Here is a 15,445-nt window from a genome sequence, read left to right as displayed (position 1 = left end):
ACTCCTCCTTGGTTCGTCGACCACCACCTCCATTCCTCGACTAGCTGAAGCCGCCGCTCCTCCGGTAAGTCTCCGTCGCTTCATCCTCTTCTTATTCATCTTCTCGGCAACGCGGCACCCGACACCGAGCGAGTTCGCGCTAGCACGGGTCAACCTTGCGCACGCCTCGCGAGGCAGAGCCCCATCCGGATCCGGGCGAAAATCGCTCGGGTGACCCACCCTCAACCGAGCCCCCGCCGGCGAAGCCCCGCCCAGATCTGGGTGGGGCTCGCCCGGGCGACCCCTCCTCGGCCGAGCCCCGCCCGGATCCGGGCGAGACTCGCCTTGGCGACCCCTCCTCGGCCAAGCCTCGGCCGGCCACATCGAGCGCGATAGTGACGAGACCTCACTTGAAAGTGGCGAATGCGAGTGTAATGGCGGAAGGAAAGAGGCTACGCGAGCTCTTCTCGACGCCTTTGATCTTTTGGGTCTAGTGCTTCGTCTTCTTTTCCGGCTCGAAACCCGGGCTGAGCCATGGGAGCGAAGGTGAAGAATTTGCCTGGTTTACGTAATAAAGTGCGCTTATTGCTCTTAGTTGTGCTTTCTGTTGAGTTGCATCTAACTCGTGTGCGAGCCTGCGAGGTAGTTGCTTGAGTTTTGATCGGTTTTGCGCGTTTGCCATTTGATGGGAACGAGTCAAGATCAGTTCTTTCTAATTTTATTAGAATTGTGCAAAAAAGAAGCTTTCATTTTCCATTTATTTAGTTTTTCCTTGAATTTTACGTTTTGACAATACATTCAGATTTCCATTTCTGATGCTTGTTTTGTCCTCGAGATTTGGTCTGCTCTTTCTTGCTCATGCTCGATCCCGAAAGTTCCCAAGAAATTGGAGGAGGCCCATTGTTTACGGGGTAGGATGAAAACTCATAAGAACATTGCGGTGTCCATGAATTCATGATAATCTACCGTCTCCTTTCATACCAAGTGTTAAATGTTGTTGTTTGATCGTATATGTCCTACAGTTAGCTAAATTTAAAGCATTCAAGGTGTTTTGGTGCTCATATGAGCATAAATTCATTAGTTGTTCATATTGGTAATAGTGCACTTTTGTTAATTGAGCTTGTGATTGCATTGTTAATATGAGTATGCATTAGTGAACAACAAGATGGCATCCCAAAAAGAGACATCCTTGGCAAAATGGATCGAGACTTCCACCAACTTGTTTGTGAGTTTGATGGTACAAGAGGTAAAAAAAGGAAATCGTACCTCTTGTACTTTCAATAAAGCAGGGTGGAAAAACATACGGACCGCATTCAACAACAAGATGGGAGTCCAATATACCCAAGGGCAACCGAGAAATAAGGCGAACAAGTCGAGAGCACAAAATGGTAGTTTCAAGAAGCTTCTTTCACAATCTGGATTTGGTTGGGATAATGTCAATAAAACAGTGACCGTCGATGATCCAAGCATATGGCAACTTCACATCAAGGTATCATTTTATCATTTTTAGATCATTACACTTGTAAGTTTTAAAAAGTTTTATTATGTTACTAACGTACTTCTTTATTATGAAAATTGTAAGATAATAGTGAGTGGGCGAGATTCAAGAAGGATGGGTTTCCTCTTTATCCCGACTTGTGCATTCTATTTGGTGATACATATGCTACTGGGGAGCAAGCAATAGGAAGTAGCCACAATTTGACACTGTTGGATGATGAGGACAATTGTGAAGATGATGGTAATGATGTTCTGGAGGGTTTTGATGATCATCATCTTGATGAGGAAGGCTCCACACCTGGCAATCCTAGTACTCCAATTCATGATAAGCACAACTTGGATAGGACTCCGAATACCAAGAGAAGAAGAAAGAGTGGCCAGTACAATTTAACCACCACTTGCAAAGCCATTGAAGATATGATCAAGTCTTTATCGGCGACCTCACAGCCACCCGAGAACCCATATTCCGTAGCTACCGTGGTTAATGTCTTACTTGCTATTCCCGAGTTGGACGATGGTATTTATGCCAAAGGAGTGGACAAAGCATGTGTTAGTGCTGAATAGAGGGAGGCTTTCATCACAAGCACTTCCGAAAGGAGAAATGCACTTCTCCGAAATCTTTAGTAGATGTTGGGAAATGTATTGTGGATTATGTGGTGCTCGGTTTCATTTCATTTTGCTACTCATCTTGTCGGTTGTTGTTTGGTTTTGAGGATATTAATGTTGACACTCTTGTGTTTGTATTTACTGTGACAATTGTGGATTATGTGAAATTTGTGTTCTTTTTCCAAGTACCTACATTAATGTCATTATATTTGTGTGATGTTATAGGTACAATGGAAGAGGAATCAAGTGTTTTGTCTAGTGGACAGTTAGCTCCAATTGGAGCATGCTTGAATGAGTTTCATATTAAGATAATACGTGCATGGATCTATGCTCAGATGCTGGACAAGTGCTTGCACATGAAAGAACCATGTAGGGACGGTAAACAATCGGGAGCCGAATGGGTAAGCGAAATTATTCATGGACACTCGGATAGAATATACGAGGCATTTAGGTTGGAAAGACATGTTTTTTTGAATCTATGTGATTTAATGATAGAAAAGGGTCGGTTGAAAGATAGTCGGTATATTAAGGTAGATGAACAACTCGGTATCTTCTTGTTGATGGTTGGTCATAAGAGCTCTATGAGAACTTTATGCGAGAGATTCCAACATTCCCCGAAAACAGTTAGCAAGTATTTTACTGTAGTGTTGAAAGCAATGATAAAACTTTCAAATGAAGTCATCAAGGCACCTTCTTTTGAGGTTGTCCCGGAGGAGATTATGATGGATCCTAACCACTCGCGCTACTTTAAGGTATGTTTTCAATATTAAGTTTACATCATCAAATAGTTGTAATTCATAAACTTGTATAACACTGTGCTTTTGTAAAATCACGGGGCTGCATAGGTGCTATTGATGGTACGCACATTAGTGTTGTTGTGCTCGTGTTGAAGCGGGTTCCATATAGAAATAGGAAAGGCACCACCACCCGGAATGTGTTATGTGCTTGTTCCTTTGACATGAAATTTACGTATGTGTACGCTGGATGGGAAGGATCAGCCAATGATTGCCGAGTGCTCTCGGCCGTACTCGAGGATCCCGAACAGAATTTTCCTCGACCACCACCAGGTATGTTCTTTGTCTATCAATAGTAGTTTGCTTATGATCATATTGCGGTTGCATATCATAATAAATCTATATTGCACCTTGTTGTAGGAAAATACTACGTGGTAGATTCCGGTTATGCAGCACTTCCGGGATTTTTAACCCCATTTAAAGGTGAACGATATCATTTGAATGATTATAGAGGTAGAGGGAGACGGGCTACAACAGCAAGAGAAATCTTCAACCATAAGCACTCTTCACTGCGGAACGTAATTGAGAGAGCATTTGGAGCACTCAAGAAACGATTCTTTATATTGCAACACATGCCTTCCTTTCCAATTCGAAAGCAAGCCTTCATTGTGATTGCATGTTGTGCTCTTCATAATTATATTCGCGACCAAGATAGGATGGATAGAAACTTTTCCGAGTATGGCGATCCTAACTACGTATATGGGTCTACGTAAGAAGAGGTTGTTGATGATATATCGGATGTGCGGGCAAGTGAGATGAACATGCTTAGGATAAGTATTGCAAATAAAATGGCAAGTGACTACAATATGCCCGGAATTCCATGATTTTGTATTTTTCAATTATGTAATCATATTTATAATTACTTGAGAACATTTATGTATGGCTCATAATTATATTTTTTTCCTATCTATGAAAAATGTCGCGACCTAAAAAATAAACGGGTTTATTTTCGGGCTAATGGATTATCGGGTTAATTAATTAACTAACCTAACTCGGACTCTCCCAAGTCCATACCAAATCGCAACTTAAGATTCAAATAATTAACATGCAACGTGTTTTGAATTGGAGTCGCCACTAATCATTTTCGGTAGGTTGATTAGAAACCTAAATAAAATAGCGGGAGAAAACTATCTTATTTCCGCGAACCGGAGATTTTGAATTCGGGGATTTGGTTACGTCGGATTTCTCTAACGCCCTTTCGGTACCATTTTCATGAAAAATATTTGATTTGGCAATTTTGATGGATTTTACTTGAAATTCAAAGATGCAATTTTTTTGGTTTTTTCTTCTTTTTTATGGGGATGTAAAACATTGAACTTTGTACGATATACACCATGGGTGATTTAGAAAGAAAGAAAACGCAGCCAATCACGAGTATTTACAGAAATACATTAACATGTAATAATGCTAAATTTTGGAACACGTGGCATGTCTAAAATAAACAAACAAATGTTCAAACCAAACGATTACATTTTTGTAGATCGAGATGGAAAGGATTACCTTCTATTACACAAAATCTTACTCACATACACGTTATAGTTCCCTTCAAGATCTCGGAGCTGGAAGAACGCGGTCGTCGAAAATGGCAAGCAATGGCGTTGTTGGGTGGCGAGAGGCGAAATATGTGTCGGGACTCGTCGAAGATAATGCTCGACTAAAACTCTTTTCTTCACTCTCGAATTTTCTTTTCTGATTTTTCTCAAGAACTCTCTTTTTCCTCTCTAAAAATTCCTCTCAAAAACTCTCTCAAAACCCTTCAACTCAAAAACTCTCTCCAAATTTTCTCTCTAAAACTCTTCTCAAGAGCTCTCTACCTTCTCTATCACCAAAATTCTCCTCCTCTTTTATAGGCAAATTTCTCCACCCTTCATTCTTCATCTTCATTTCTTCACCTTCCATTTTCATCTTCCCTTCTTCATCTTCATTTCTTCACCTTCCATTTTCATCTTCCCTTCATCACCTTCCCTTCATCATCTTCCCTTCTTCATCTTCTTTTGGTATTTGCAATGCAGTCCCCGAAGTTTCAAGTATTTGCAATACGATCCCCGAAGTTTTAAGTATTTGCAATATAGTCCCCGAAGTTTCAAATCTTCTCGGTGTATTTTTCCATCCCGCAAAATTAAGTGTTCTGCTTGCTCAATTATATGCCAATGCAATGTACGCTAAAAATAAATATGTGAGATGATTTTTTATAATTTTTATGCAAAAAATAGATTAGTCAAAATTTAGGCGTCAACAGCTGCCCCTCTTTGAGTGGAGGCTCGTAGAGGTTCCGCTCAAAGACAAAATTGAACCCTAAATTTTGACGGTGCAAATGATGAATGAATTTTTTTGACGGGAGTTTTAATCCCATTTTTTATGTAATGAAGTGATGCATGATATGCAAGATCAGAAATAACATGTGCCAAAATTCCTCTTTTCCATGTTAGAGAAACTCGCACATGGATCGCATACAAGAATACCTGTTTTACCAAATTTCTCGTAAGCTAATGGTTCTCTTAATTTCCAAGTTTCTTTTTGCGGATGCAAGGATTTTAAGGTATCGGTGCCTTATACGCTACTGCAGGCTTCTTTCCGGTGCGAGACAAACAAAAATATGTGTGTCGTTCGAGATCACAAGAGCTACGTCGTTGTGAGTCGAAAGAAGTGGAACCAAGTTCACAAGAGCTACGTCGTTGTGAGTTGATTAAATGTTGAAATCGCCGGTGCATATGTCTTCACGATTCGACAAAGGGGAAACAAAATCATAAGAGCTACGTCATTATGATTTGGTTTGGATCAAAACCATGGGTGCTTATGTCTTCATGATTTGATAAAGGAGCCGAAAATCATAAGAGCTATGTCATTATGAGCCGACTAAAGGTCAAGATCACCAGTGCATACGTCTTCGTGATTCGAGACCGAAATCATAAGAGCTACGTCGTTATGATTTGATAAGATGTCAAGATCGCCGGTGCATATGTCTTCACGTCCCGAGATTGAAACCATAAGAGCTACGTCGTTATGATTTGATAAGATGTCAAGATCGCCAGTGCATATGTCTTCACGTCCCGAGATTGAAACCATAAGAGCTACGTCGTTATGATTTGATAAGATGTCAAGATCGCCGGTGCATATGTCTTCACGTCCCGAGATTGAAACCATAAGAGCTACGTCGTTATGATTTGATAAGATGTCAAGATCGCCGGTGCATATGTCTACACGACTTGACAGGAGAGGCATATTGCCCGAATTGAATCATATTTGATAGGAGCACCATCGAATGGAATCGATAAGTACAAAAGGGGCATATTGCCTGAATTGAATCATAACAACTATCATCAGAAGAGTTGTTAATTTGAAAAGGGGTTCAGAAAACTTACCCGGGTTCTCCAAACAATTAATCAAGGAACGAAACAGATTGCTCGTATCGTACCTGGTAGGCATTTGCCAGCAAAACTTGCTCATTCAATAATCCTTGGATGAATTTCGAGACCTCGGGAGGGAACTCGAACATCGGGAATGTATTACCTATCATAGAATGTCAGAGGTAACACACACAAACATTTTCAACAATGAGTATAATGCAATCACTCATACTATGGTTCATGCATAACCATTCTGTCAAGTTTGCATTACCAATTTTGTCCAGAGAGGTTCTCACATTACGAATACCTCGAATGTGAGCTGAATGGGGGGACTTCGGTCCGAAAGGGCTTTCTCTCACTCTCGAGAAAAGCTATTTATCCTGTCTGCAGGATTCAAGAGAAATCACTCAATCTTTCCATCATCGCATTCGATAAGGATCCAAGTAATCTCGCAATTGATACGACCGAGCCGATCCGGAGGTCTTGATTAGGACCGTAATGAGGGCTAGGTCAAAGGTTTACAAAGGGGACTCTAATTGAGTCATGGCTGCTGAAATGAATTTCTTCATCATCTGCTCCAGATTTACAAGTCAAGAGCCCCGCAAAAATGAGAGAGAAATAATCTTGCTCGAACTTCTTTGAGTGATGCTTAAAATCATTTAACTCTACGTTAACTCAAGTGCCCTAATCAGAAGAGACTTTGGAGGGTTATAACGTAGGCTAGGATTGGGGACCGAGGAACGAAAAAGCTCGTTTTGGCTCGAAAATTAAATGAGAAGGGGCTTGACGTTGGTGATCATCGTTGACTAGTCACCGATCTTGGTCTTCCGGAAATGTCTTCGTAAAGAATACCATCATTGAATGAGGGATGGTAGTTTTCTACTGAAAATTGCACTTTGCAACCGATTTCTTGGGGAGTCTTCTTCACAACAAGTGTCTCGTCAAGGATTTGCAAGAGACACAATGTAAACATGTACATGGAATTTACAACTTAACATGCAAAAATGTACATTCAAAATTCAGAAGTACTTTACAAATGAATGTGCATTGGCCTTACTTTTGGTAGGCACTTTGCTTTTTCTATGCTTGAAATTTTCATATGAGATCGGCCTTTGCTTTTCTTACTCCCGACTCTCATTTTTCTTTTTTCTTCTTTTTTTTCGACAAAAGATTTCTTTTCCTTTTTCTTTGAGAGCCCTTCGACATCTCTTTATTTTGCTTTTTTTTTTTTTTTTTGTTTTTTTATTTTTTTTATTTTTAGAGCGGGCCCTTCTCCTTTAAGCCGAGTTTGCCTCTCCTTTTTTTTACAATCCCATGACTTTGAACCAGGAATTACAACAATCATAATGATCATTCGGGAATTCTCTGTTGACTCGACCATCTCCAATTCTAATCCTTGGGAAAATGCTATCTTCGCCTTTGGAATGAGCAAATGATCACCAACAGGGGTTTAAGAAATGAATTTGCAGGCTCAAGTGGGCTATGCAAAGAATGAAGTGTATAGGATAGAGAAGTGAATGATCTTCATCATCCTAAGGCACTTGAATTAAAATTCGAGTATAAATGCAAAGAAACACCCGCAGATTAATGTTAGTCCGAGCAAGAAAATTTCTAACCATTTACCTCGTGTTGCTGTTAGAATTAACTCGTCTGGACCCCGATGTAGGGTGGTTCTTGACAGGGGTAAAAAAATGAAACCACCGCTCAAAAGGGGTAATCAATGGATAACCTGTAGTGTTTAGGATAGAGAAATGAACGCCTCTGTCATTTCGGCTATCGTACCTTTTGCGAGAAAACCTTTTACCTTGTGAAATGCGGAACTTAGCCACCGTTCAACTCTCCCGAAAAAATGGGACGTGTTTGGGAAATGATTGCCTTTCATCATCCCGCCATGCCCCATTCCGTACATTCGATGTATCTTATGTAGTTCATGTTCCTTATTTAGAGTTGGTAAATTAAACATGAGGAACAGTCATGCGCAAACTATGCAATGTATGAGTGTTTTTGAGCATATAAAATGCAGCAACTTTTTATCTTGGTGGACAGAATTCGCAAGCACATAAGAAACTTCTTAGGGGCGTGGATTGGGAGTTGCCCTTGCTCATGCAAATGAGTTGCAAAACTTCATTATATGGTTCGAGACATGAGATTGTCAAAGGCTCTAGGAATTTCTTATTTCATTAATTTTTCGGGGAGAATGGATACTTCCCTATCTGGAAAGGCAATGACCCTCGTAAAAATCAAAAGGGAAAGCATCAATGTACGTTCTCATGTTCTAAACGAGTTGAAACGATACCGCTTTACCCTTGTACGAATTTCTTGTGAACTTTGAATTGAAAGGATCAACTCATCTGGATCGGATTGTATGTCCGGGATGTTATCTCTCCGGTCTTGTAACCATCCGGGCTGAGTTTCAATCGGCATTGAACTGCGAAGCAAAAAGGTTTTTATTAATCTTTGTACATTGATGCCAAATCACGGGATCGAACCTGGGACGCCTCGGACCACTGTCATTCCCCCAACCACTAGGTCGTGGTGATGTTGGCGTCCACGGTTGGTTCGCTTTTTGCTATATTGTTCTCAAAACAGTTGGCAATCTCCTGTCGAGAATGAAATAAGCTTAAATCAGAGTTTGAAATGATTGAGAGCCAATTGGGACGATACGGAGTTACCCATCTTTGAGTCCGCTTGGCCTTTTACTCGTATTCTCCCAAGTAAGGCTATTCGGAATCTCTCTTTACGGGCGTTCAGGGGCGTCGTCCACAAATTGATTTTCTACAGGCCTAGCTTAACAAGGAACTCACGCATTTGATAAGGGAGGAGAAAATTCGCCCTTTAACTCTAGGCAAATTCTAGACAGCTAGAAAGTAAAAAAAATATCCCACGCAGGGGAACTATACATGGAATCAAAGAAGTATTCATGCGAGATTGGTTCCACCTCTCTTGCTGGCCATTCCAATGATCGACTGATTTTATCTTGGATTATACACCAACGATCGTTGTTCAAGGATCCATAATCACTTGCTTCGGATCACAACTCGGGAGGTCCTTCAGCTCCGAACCGGTTGATCAAGGTGGTGAGCTCATCATCAAAGTAATCTTCCGATTGATACTCGAATTGGGTAGTGTTACTTGCTAACACTAGCGACGGATTTCCCACTTTGTTTTCACCGTGAGCGATCTGACTCCTTGAGCTTGAGCTTCCGCCGTTGCTCGGAAACTTGTAGGGATGATCAACTCGTCTGCTGCTAGAACCACCAGTAGAAGGTTGGTATGACATGTATTCTTGATTGGGAAGTGGCCGGGTACCTTTTGCTCGGTAGGTTTTCCCGGAATTGATCTTCCAACCAACTCTGGTCCGGTCGCCTTGGTCCCAAGCTGCATCGTGCTTCCTCAGCTTATCTCTAACCCTTTGAAGGTGATTTGTGACACTTTGCATGGTGAGTCCGTCTATATTCATCATTTTGTGTACAGCCAGTGGTCGTGCTGAATTGATTCCTAGCAGTCGAACCGCCTCAATGAATATAGAATGAAGCTTGGTGGACCAAAGGGGCCGTTGATCGCATACTTGTTCATTCTTGCCTCGTACATCCGGACGTGTTGAACCGGGTTGGAAGTTCCATCATACTTCTCAAAGTCGGGCATCTTGAACTTCTCCAGCACAGTGACCTTTGAAAAGATAGACAGGTCAATCCGGGGTATGTTGTGAGTCCCCTCGACCTCTCGGATCCTCTGTTCCATTTGGGCCAATAGCTTGGCCGTATCACCATTCAATCCGGGGGCCACGGGGCTGGCTTGAGGGATTGGGACTACGGGCCGCGTGCTCGAGCTCACGCCCGTGATGATCACATCTTCTACCGGCATTGTCGGATAGGGAGTAGCTTCCGGGGCTTTACCAAAGTTGTCCGTAGGAGGAACTAGAGCAGGAAGCGGCGGGCTGGCGGCGGATGATTGAAGTTTGGCGGTGAAGGCGGCCATCATTTCTTCCATCTTTCGGGACATCATCCCTTCAAAGCGCTCGGTCAAGGAGCCAAGTTTCTCGTCTAGGGCAAGACTGACGGTAGCGTTGATGTTGGCCATCCTCTTCGCGACCGATCGAGTAATATATGGAGGATCCGTGATAAATTACCTGTACGCAGTAACAAACCCAAAATTAGTACAGGGAGCAAGAATAGCGAGCCGGCCCATGGCATCCCTCTAGACTCAAACGAACAAAGTGATTATGACTAAAGGATTGAAACATGCAATTTTCAGTTTGTCCGCTTTTACGAAAAAATTCGTATTAATTCGCACGTTGATCAAAACATGTCCAAATTTTACGAGCTTGTAGTTGAGAAGATGATGAACAACTTTTATGTTGGCCAATCGGACTAGAAATGCGCGGATCAAATCAGTTTAATGTGTCTTTAAAAAAAAATCATGTTTAGAAAACTGTTATAACCGCATGTTGTTGAAAAAACGAAGGGCCATCTTAAATTATGAATTTAATTCTGAAATTTTGTAAGATATTAGTTGAAACATAGGTCTACAATTTTTGTGTTTGGCACTTACTCAAAGCTCGATCGTAGAATTTAGTAAAAATCGCACAACAGGAATAAGTCAAATCAGAATTGAGGACAACTGATGAAATTGTAAAAGTTGCGGAAGCAAAGTGCGAAATTGGAAATAAGACAATGAAACTTCTAAACAATCAACCTAAACCATGGACCGACCCAAAATAAAAATGAGATAACAGGGTACAAGAGACAAGAAATTACCTCTCATACGAAGAAAATGTCAATCACAAAGACATGCGCATAAATCGTGAGTTTAAATCTTATTCTATCTATCCAAAAGGCTTTTGCAAAGTGAAATGATGAACGAAACGACATGTCGCAGCCTCGCGCACAGTCATCATGACTAGTCGCAACCTCGCGTACAATAGTCATGACTAGTCGGGTCCAATCACTTCGGCTTGGTTCGGTCGACAAGGGCAATTATCATGCATCGTAGCCTCACGTGCATGAGAACAACCCTTGAGCCATTTTTTGGATAAAATTTTCGGGATCCAGATGGGATAACCTTTAGCGAAACCTTACCGCCAAGGTTAAAGAACCATCTAAATACCATCTTAAAACTATTAGTGTGACCTAGGTCCGGTCACGGGTTGTGTGCGGTGTAGTGCAAATACGATAAATCATGCACAACAATTAAAAGCAAATACCGCTTCAATGATTCAAAAGTTAAATCACGGTTCCAATTCACCAAGCCTGCAAAACAAAGGGTTAGCCAATCACTCCTCCCCTTATAACTCCCAATCTGCAAAAGCATTTAACACCTAAGAATGAGAATTCAACCAAAGTTTGCCAAATCAAGTGATTCCTTTTTCATGAAATTATCTGGCCTAAGTCCTCTTAAATTCCCCAGTGGAGTCGCTAAGTCGTCGCGACCTAAAAAATAAACGGGTTTATTTTCGGGCTAATGGATTATCGGGTTAATTAATTAACTAACCTAACTCGGACTCTCCCAAGTCCATACCAAATCGCAACTTAAGATTCAAATAATTAACATGCAACGTGTTTTGAATTGGAGTCGCCACTAATCATTTTCGGTAGGTTGATTAGAAACCTAAATAAAATAGCGGGAGAAAACTATCTTATTTCCGCGAACCAGAGATTTTGAATTCGGGGATTTGGTTACGTCGGATTTCTCTAACGCCCTTTCGGTACCATTTTCATGAAAAATATTTGATTTGGCAATTTTGATGGATTTTACTTGAAATTCAAAGATGCAATTTTTTTGGTTTTTTCTTCTTTTTTATGGGGATGTAAAACATTGAACTTTGTACGATATACACCATGGGTGATTTAGAAAGAAAGAAAACGCAGCCAATCACGAGTATTTACAGAAATACATTAACATGTAATAATGCTAAATTTTGGAACACGTGGCATGTCTAAAATAAACAAACAAATGTTCAAACCAAACGATTACATTTTTGTAGATCGAGATGGAAAGGATTACCTTCTATTACACAAAATCTTACTCACATACACGTTATAGTTCCCTTCAAGATCTCGGAGCTGGAAGAACGCGGCTGTCGTCGAAAATGGCAAGCAATGGCGTTGTTGGGTGGCGAGAGGCGAAATACGTGTCGGGACTCGTCGAAGATAATGCTCGACTAAAACTCTTTTCTTCACTCTCGAATTTTCTTTTCTGATTTTTCTCAAGAACTCTCTTTTTCCTCTCTAAAAATTCCTCTCAAAAACTCTCTCAAAACCCTTCAACTCAAAAACTCTCTCCAAATTTTCTCTCTAAAACTCTTCTCAAGAGCTCTCTACCTTCTCTATCACCAAAATTCTCCTCCTCTTTTATAGGCAAATTTCTCCACCCTTCATTCTTCATCTTCATTTCTTCACCTTCCATTTTCATCTTCCCTTCTTCATCTTCATTTCTTCACCTTCCATTTTCATCTTCCCTTCATCACCTTCCCTTCATCATCTTCCCTTCTTCATCTTCCCTTCTTCATCTTCTTTTGGTATTTGCAATGCAGTCCCTGAAGTTTCAAGTATTTGCAATACAGTCCCCGAAGTTTTAAGTATTTGCAATATAGTCCCCGAAGTTTCAAATCTTCTCGGTGTATTTTTCCATTCCGCAAAATTAAGTGTTCTGCTTGCTCAATTATATGCCAATGCAATGTACGCTAAAAATAAATATGTGAGATGATTTTTTATAATTTTTATGCAAAAAATAGATTAGTCAAAATTTAGGCGTCAACAAAAAACATATTTGATGTTCTCATTATTTAATTTCAATTTGTCTTCTCTTTCAATTTTTTTTTTAAAGTTGATCTTGTCCATATTGTAATTTGATAAATCCTGCATGAACTACTTATACATATATTGATCTAATTTGATTTAGTAAATTGAACAAAGAAGATGTAGTTTGATTTAGCAAGTTAAAAAGATAAAGACATCTTAATTTTAATATATATTTAGTCGCCTTAATTAAATGAAAAAATTAGGAACATATTTTTTTGCGAGTTACCAAACGAGTTTCTGTTCTTTTTTTGTTCCGGGAACGGAAACTTAATGCGATTACCAAACGCGTTTCTGTTCTTTTTTTGTTCCAAGAACAGAATTTTTTTGCGATTACCAAACGCGTTTCTGTTTCCAAAAATCGTTGCCGGGAACGAAAACAGAAAAAAGTGTTTCTGTTCTAAAAGTTGTTCCGGGAACAGAAACGTTACCATACGCACCCTTAGTTCTTCTTCCGGGACGAGCGGCTTTACCCGCACGCCTAACGCTCTCCATCTTTGAGCGTAGGCGCGAACGGCCTCGCTCTTTCCCTTTACAGTTCTCAGAAGGTCCTCTCTAGTGAGGGCGGTCAAAGTGTTAAACTTGTATTGCCGAAGAAACTCGTCGGCCGGTTTGTCCCAATCGGCGAGCCTCTTGGCTCTAATTCAATGAACCACGCCAGGGCTACCCTAGATAGGCTTTCCTGGAAGGTGTTGACCGATAGTGGGATGTTGTCGGAGAACCGGGACATTCGGCGCAAATAATACTAAAAGTGCGCTTTAGGACACCCGGTCCCATTATATTTCCTCACAAAGTCCGGTTCCTTGTAGTCCGCGGGAACCTCTATCTTCTCGAACGGTGCTACCTTATCGACCCTTGAAAGTTCATATCCCCGACTTGCCAAACACTCTTCGATCTTAGCAAGCCTCTTTATTTCCTCATCCATTTTAAGGACATGTTTCTCCTTCTTTTCCAAATCTATCACAACAGGAGGATCCTTATGCGGTCGCTCCGGGTTCAGAGTGGGATTAGCGGCGGGCGCCGGATTAGCATTCACTCCATCAGATGACCCCGCAGGGGCTTGAGAATTAGGGTCGACAGGGTATCTCCCCTGACTAGCGATCAGCATCGCTTTCATCTCTGCCACCATTGTGGCGATCACGTTCATTTGGTTCTCCGGATTACCCACACGAGGTGCGAGCTCTTCTTGTTCCATCCTTAATTTGCGCGTTTTGCTACGAGTCCTCGTATTTGTCACTCACCTGTTTTCGGAACATCAAATCAGTATGGAAAATATTAAAGGATTGGAGACATTGATCCGTGGTAATTGACTTTTCTATATGTATGCATGAAATGCTCATAAAAGAAATAATATGTATTCATTACAAACCAAATTGTTCAAAAGTATCTAAAAGATAACAAATATGCGAAAATCTAAATGGGGGAATGGATCTATCCAAGTCTAGGACGCTTCCACTCTTCTTGTTCTTCTGACCCATCGGAATCCCATTGGTATGGGTCTTCTCCCTCTTCTGATATCCACTGTGCCGGATCTTCGGGAATGTACGGCTCTACTCCTGGTACGTAGGGTACTATGTACTTCGGCTCATATGACTTCACCTCTTCAATCCGAGGAGATACGCACTCGGGTACATATGGTTCTACCATTGATTGGCGATACTCCTTAAACTTCCGGATATACTCCTTGGAGGCTCTATGAATGTTCATTTCGTCATCCAAATAATTCGACCATTCAACTTGTTGTAACGAGGAGTTCTTCAAAGCGTGAAGTATGAGTTTGATTCGGGTCCGATACAACTCCTTTGCTTCCTTAGTGAGCTTTCCTCGTGTCATATCAAACGAGAAGATCCCGGGACAAACATCCGGTGGTATCTCTTGTAAAACTCCAAGTTGCCTCACCACTCGAATGGGGTAATACGCCACAGCGCTAGTACATCCCAATAAGGGGATAGGGCTATCTTCAACACCCGTAATGCGAGCCTCTACAATCTTGGGCCAAGTCAGACGCCATCTAATATGCTCGGGTTTCAAATTTTCCAATAGCTCAACCCACTTTTTGAATGAGTATTTGGATACAAGGGATTGACACTTGAGGAAGGATCTAAGAGGGTGAACGTGCTCATTGATCTCATAGCAACCCACTCGGAGTTGGAAAGTCTTTATATGAGAGGTGAACCACAAGTGGAGTAATCCGTTGGACGCTTGGAAAACAGCCTTTTTTGAAGTTTTGGAACGGTTTAGGGAGAGAAAGGTCTCGGCTAAAATCATGTATGAGTAATCCCAGCGACAACATGCTTGTCTGGCTATATGGGCTATAGAAGGGTCAAAAGTGGTCCTTGAGGTCGGGAATAGGACAAATGCAAAGAAGGCTAAAATGAACACCTTTCCCGATTTATGACCGGTTTCGGTGGGTAGAGAGGAATAA

General features: G+C 41.2%; 1 protein-coding gene across 1 annotated transcript; it reads left to right on the top strand.

The window, feature by feature from the left end:
• Positions 1–1,176: 1,176 nt before the first annotated feature.
• Positions 1,177–3,621, top strand: LOC115732310. The gene is made up of 5 exons (XM_048276224.1): positions 1,177–1,225; positions 1,562–1,891; positions 2,308–2,834; positions 3,075–3,149; positions 3,237–3,621. The coding sequence occupies exons 1-5, from the start codon at positions 1,177–1,179 to the stop codon at positions 3,252–3,254; spliced, it is 999 nt and encodes a 332-aa protein (XP_048132181.1). The 3' UTR covers positions 3,255–3,621.
• Positions 3,622–15,445: the final 11,824 nt, after the last annotated feature.

The sequence above is a fragment of the Rhodamnia argentea genome, chromosome 3 (assembly GCF_020921035.1).
Source record: "Rhodamnia argentea isolate NSW1041297 chromosome 3, ASM2092103v1, whole genome shotgun sequence".
Lineage (NCBI taxonomy): Eukaryota > Viridiplantae > Streptophyta > Magnoliopsida > Myrtales > Myrtaceae > Rhodamnia > Rhodamnia argentea.
Note: the sequence above shows the minus strand (reverse complement) of the source record. Positions and strands in the feature narration are given on the sequence as shown.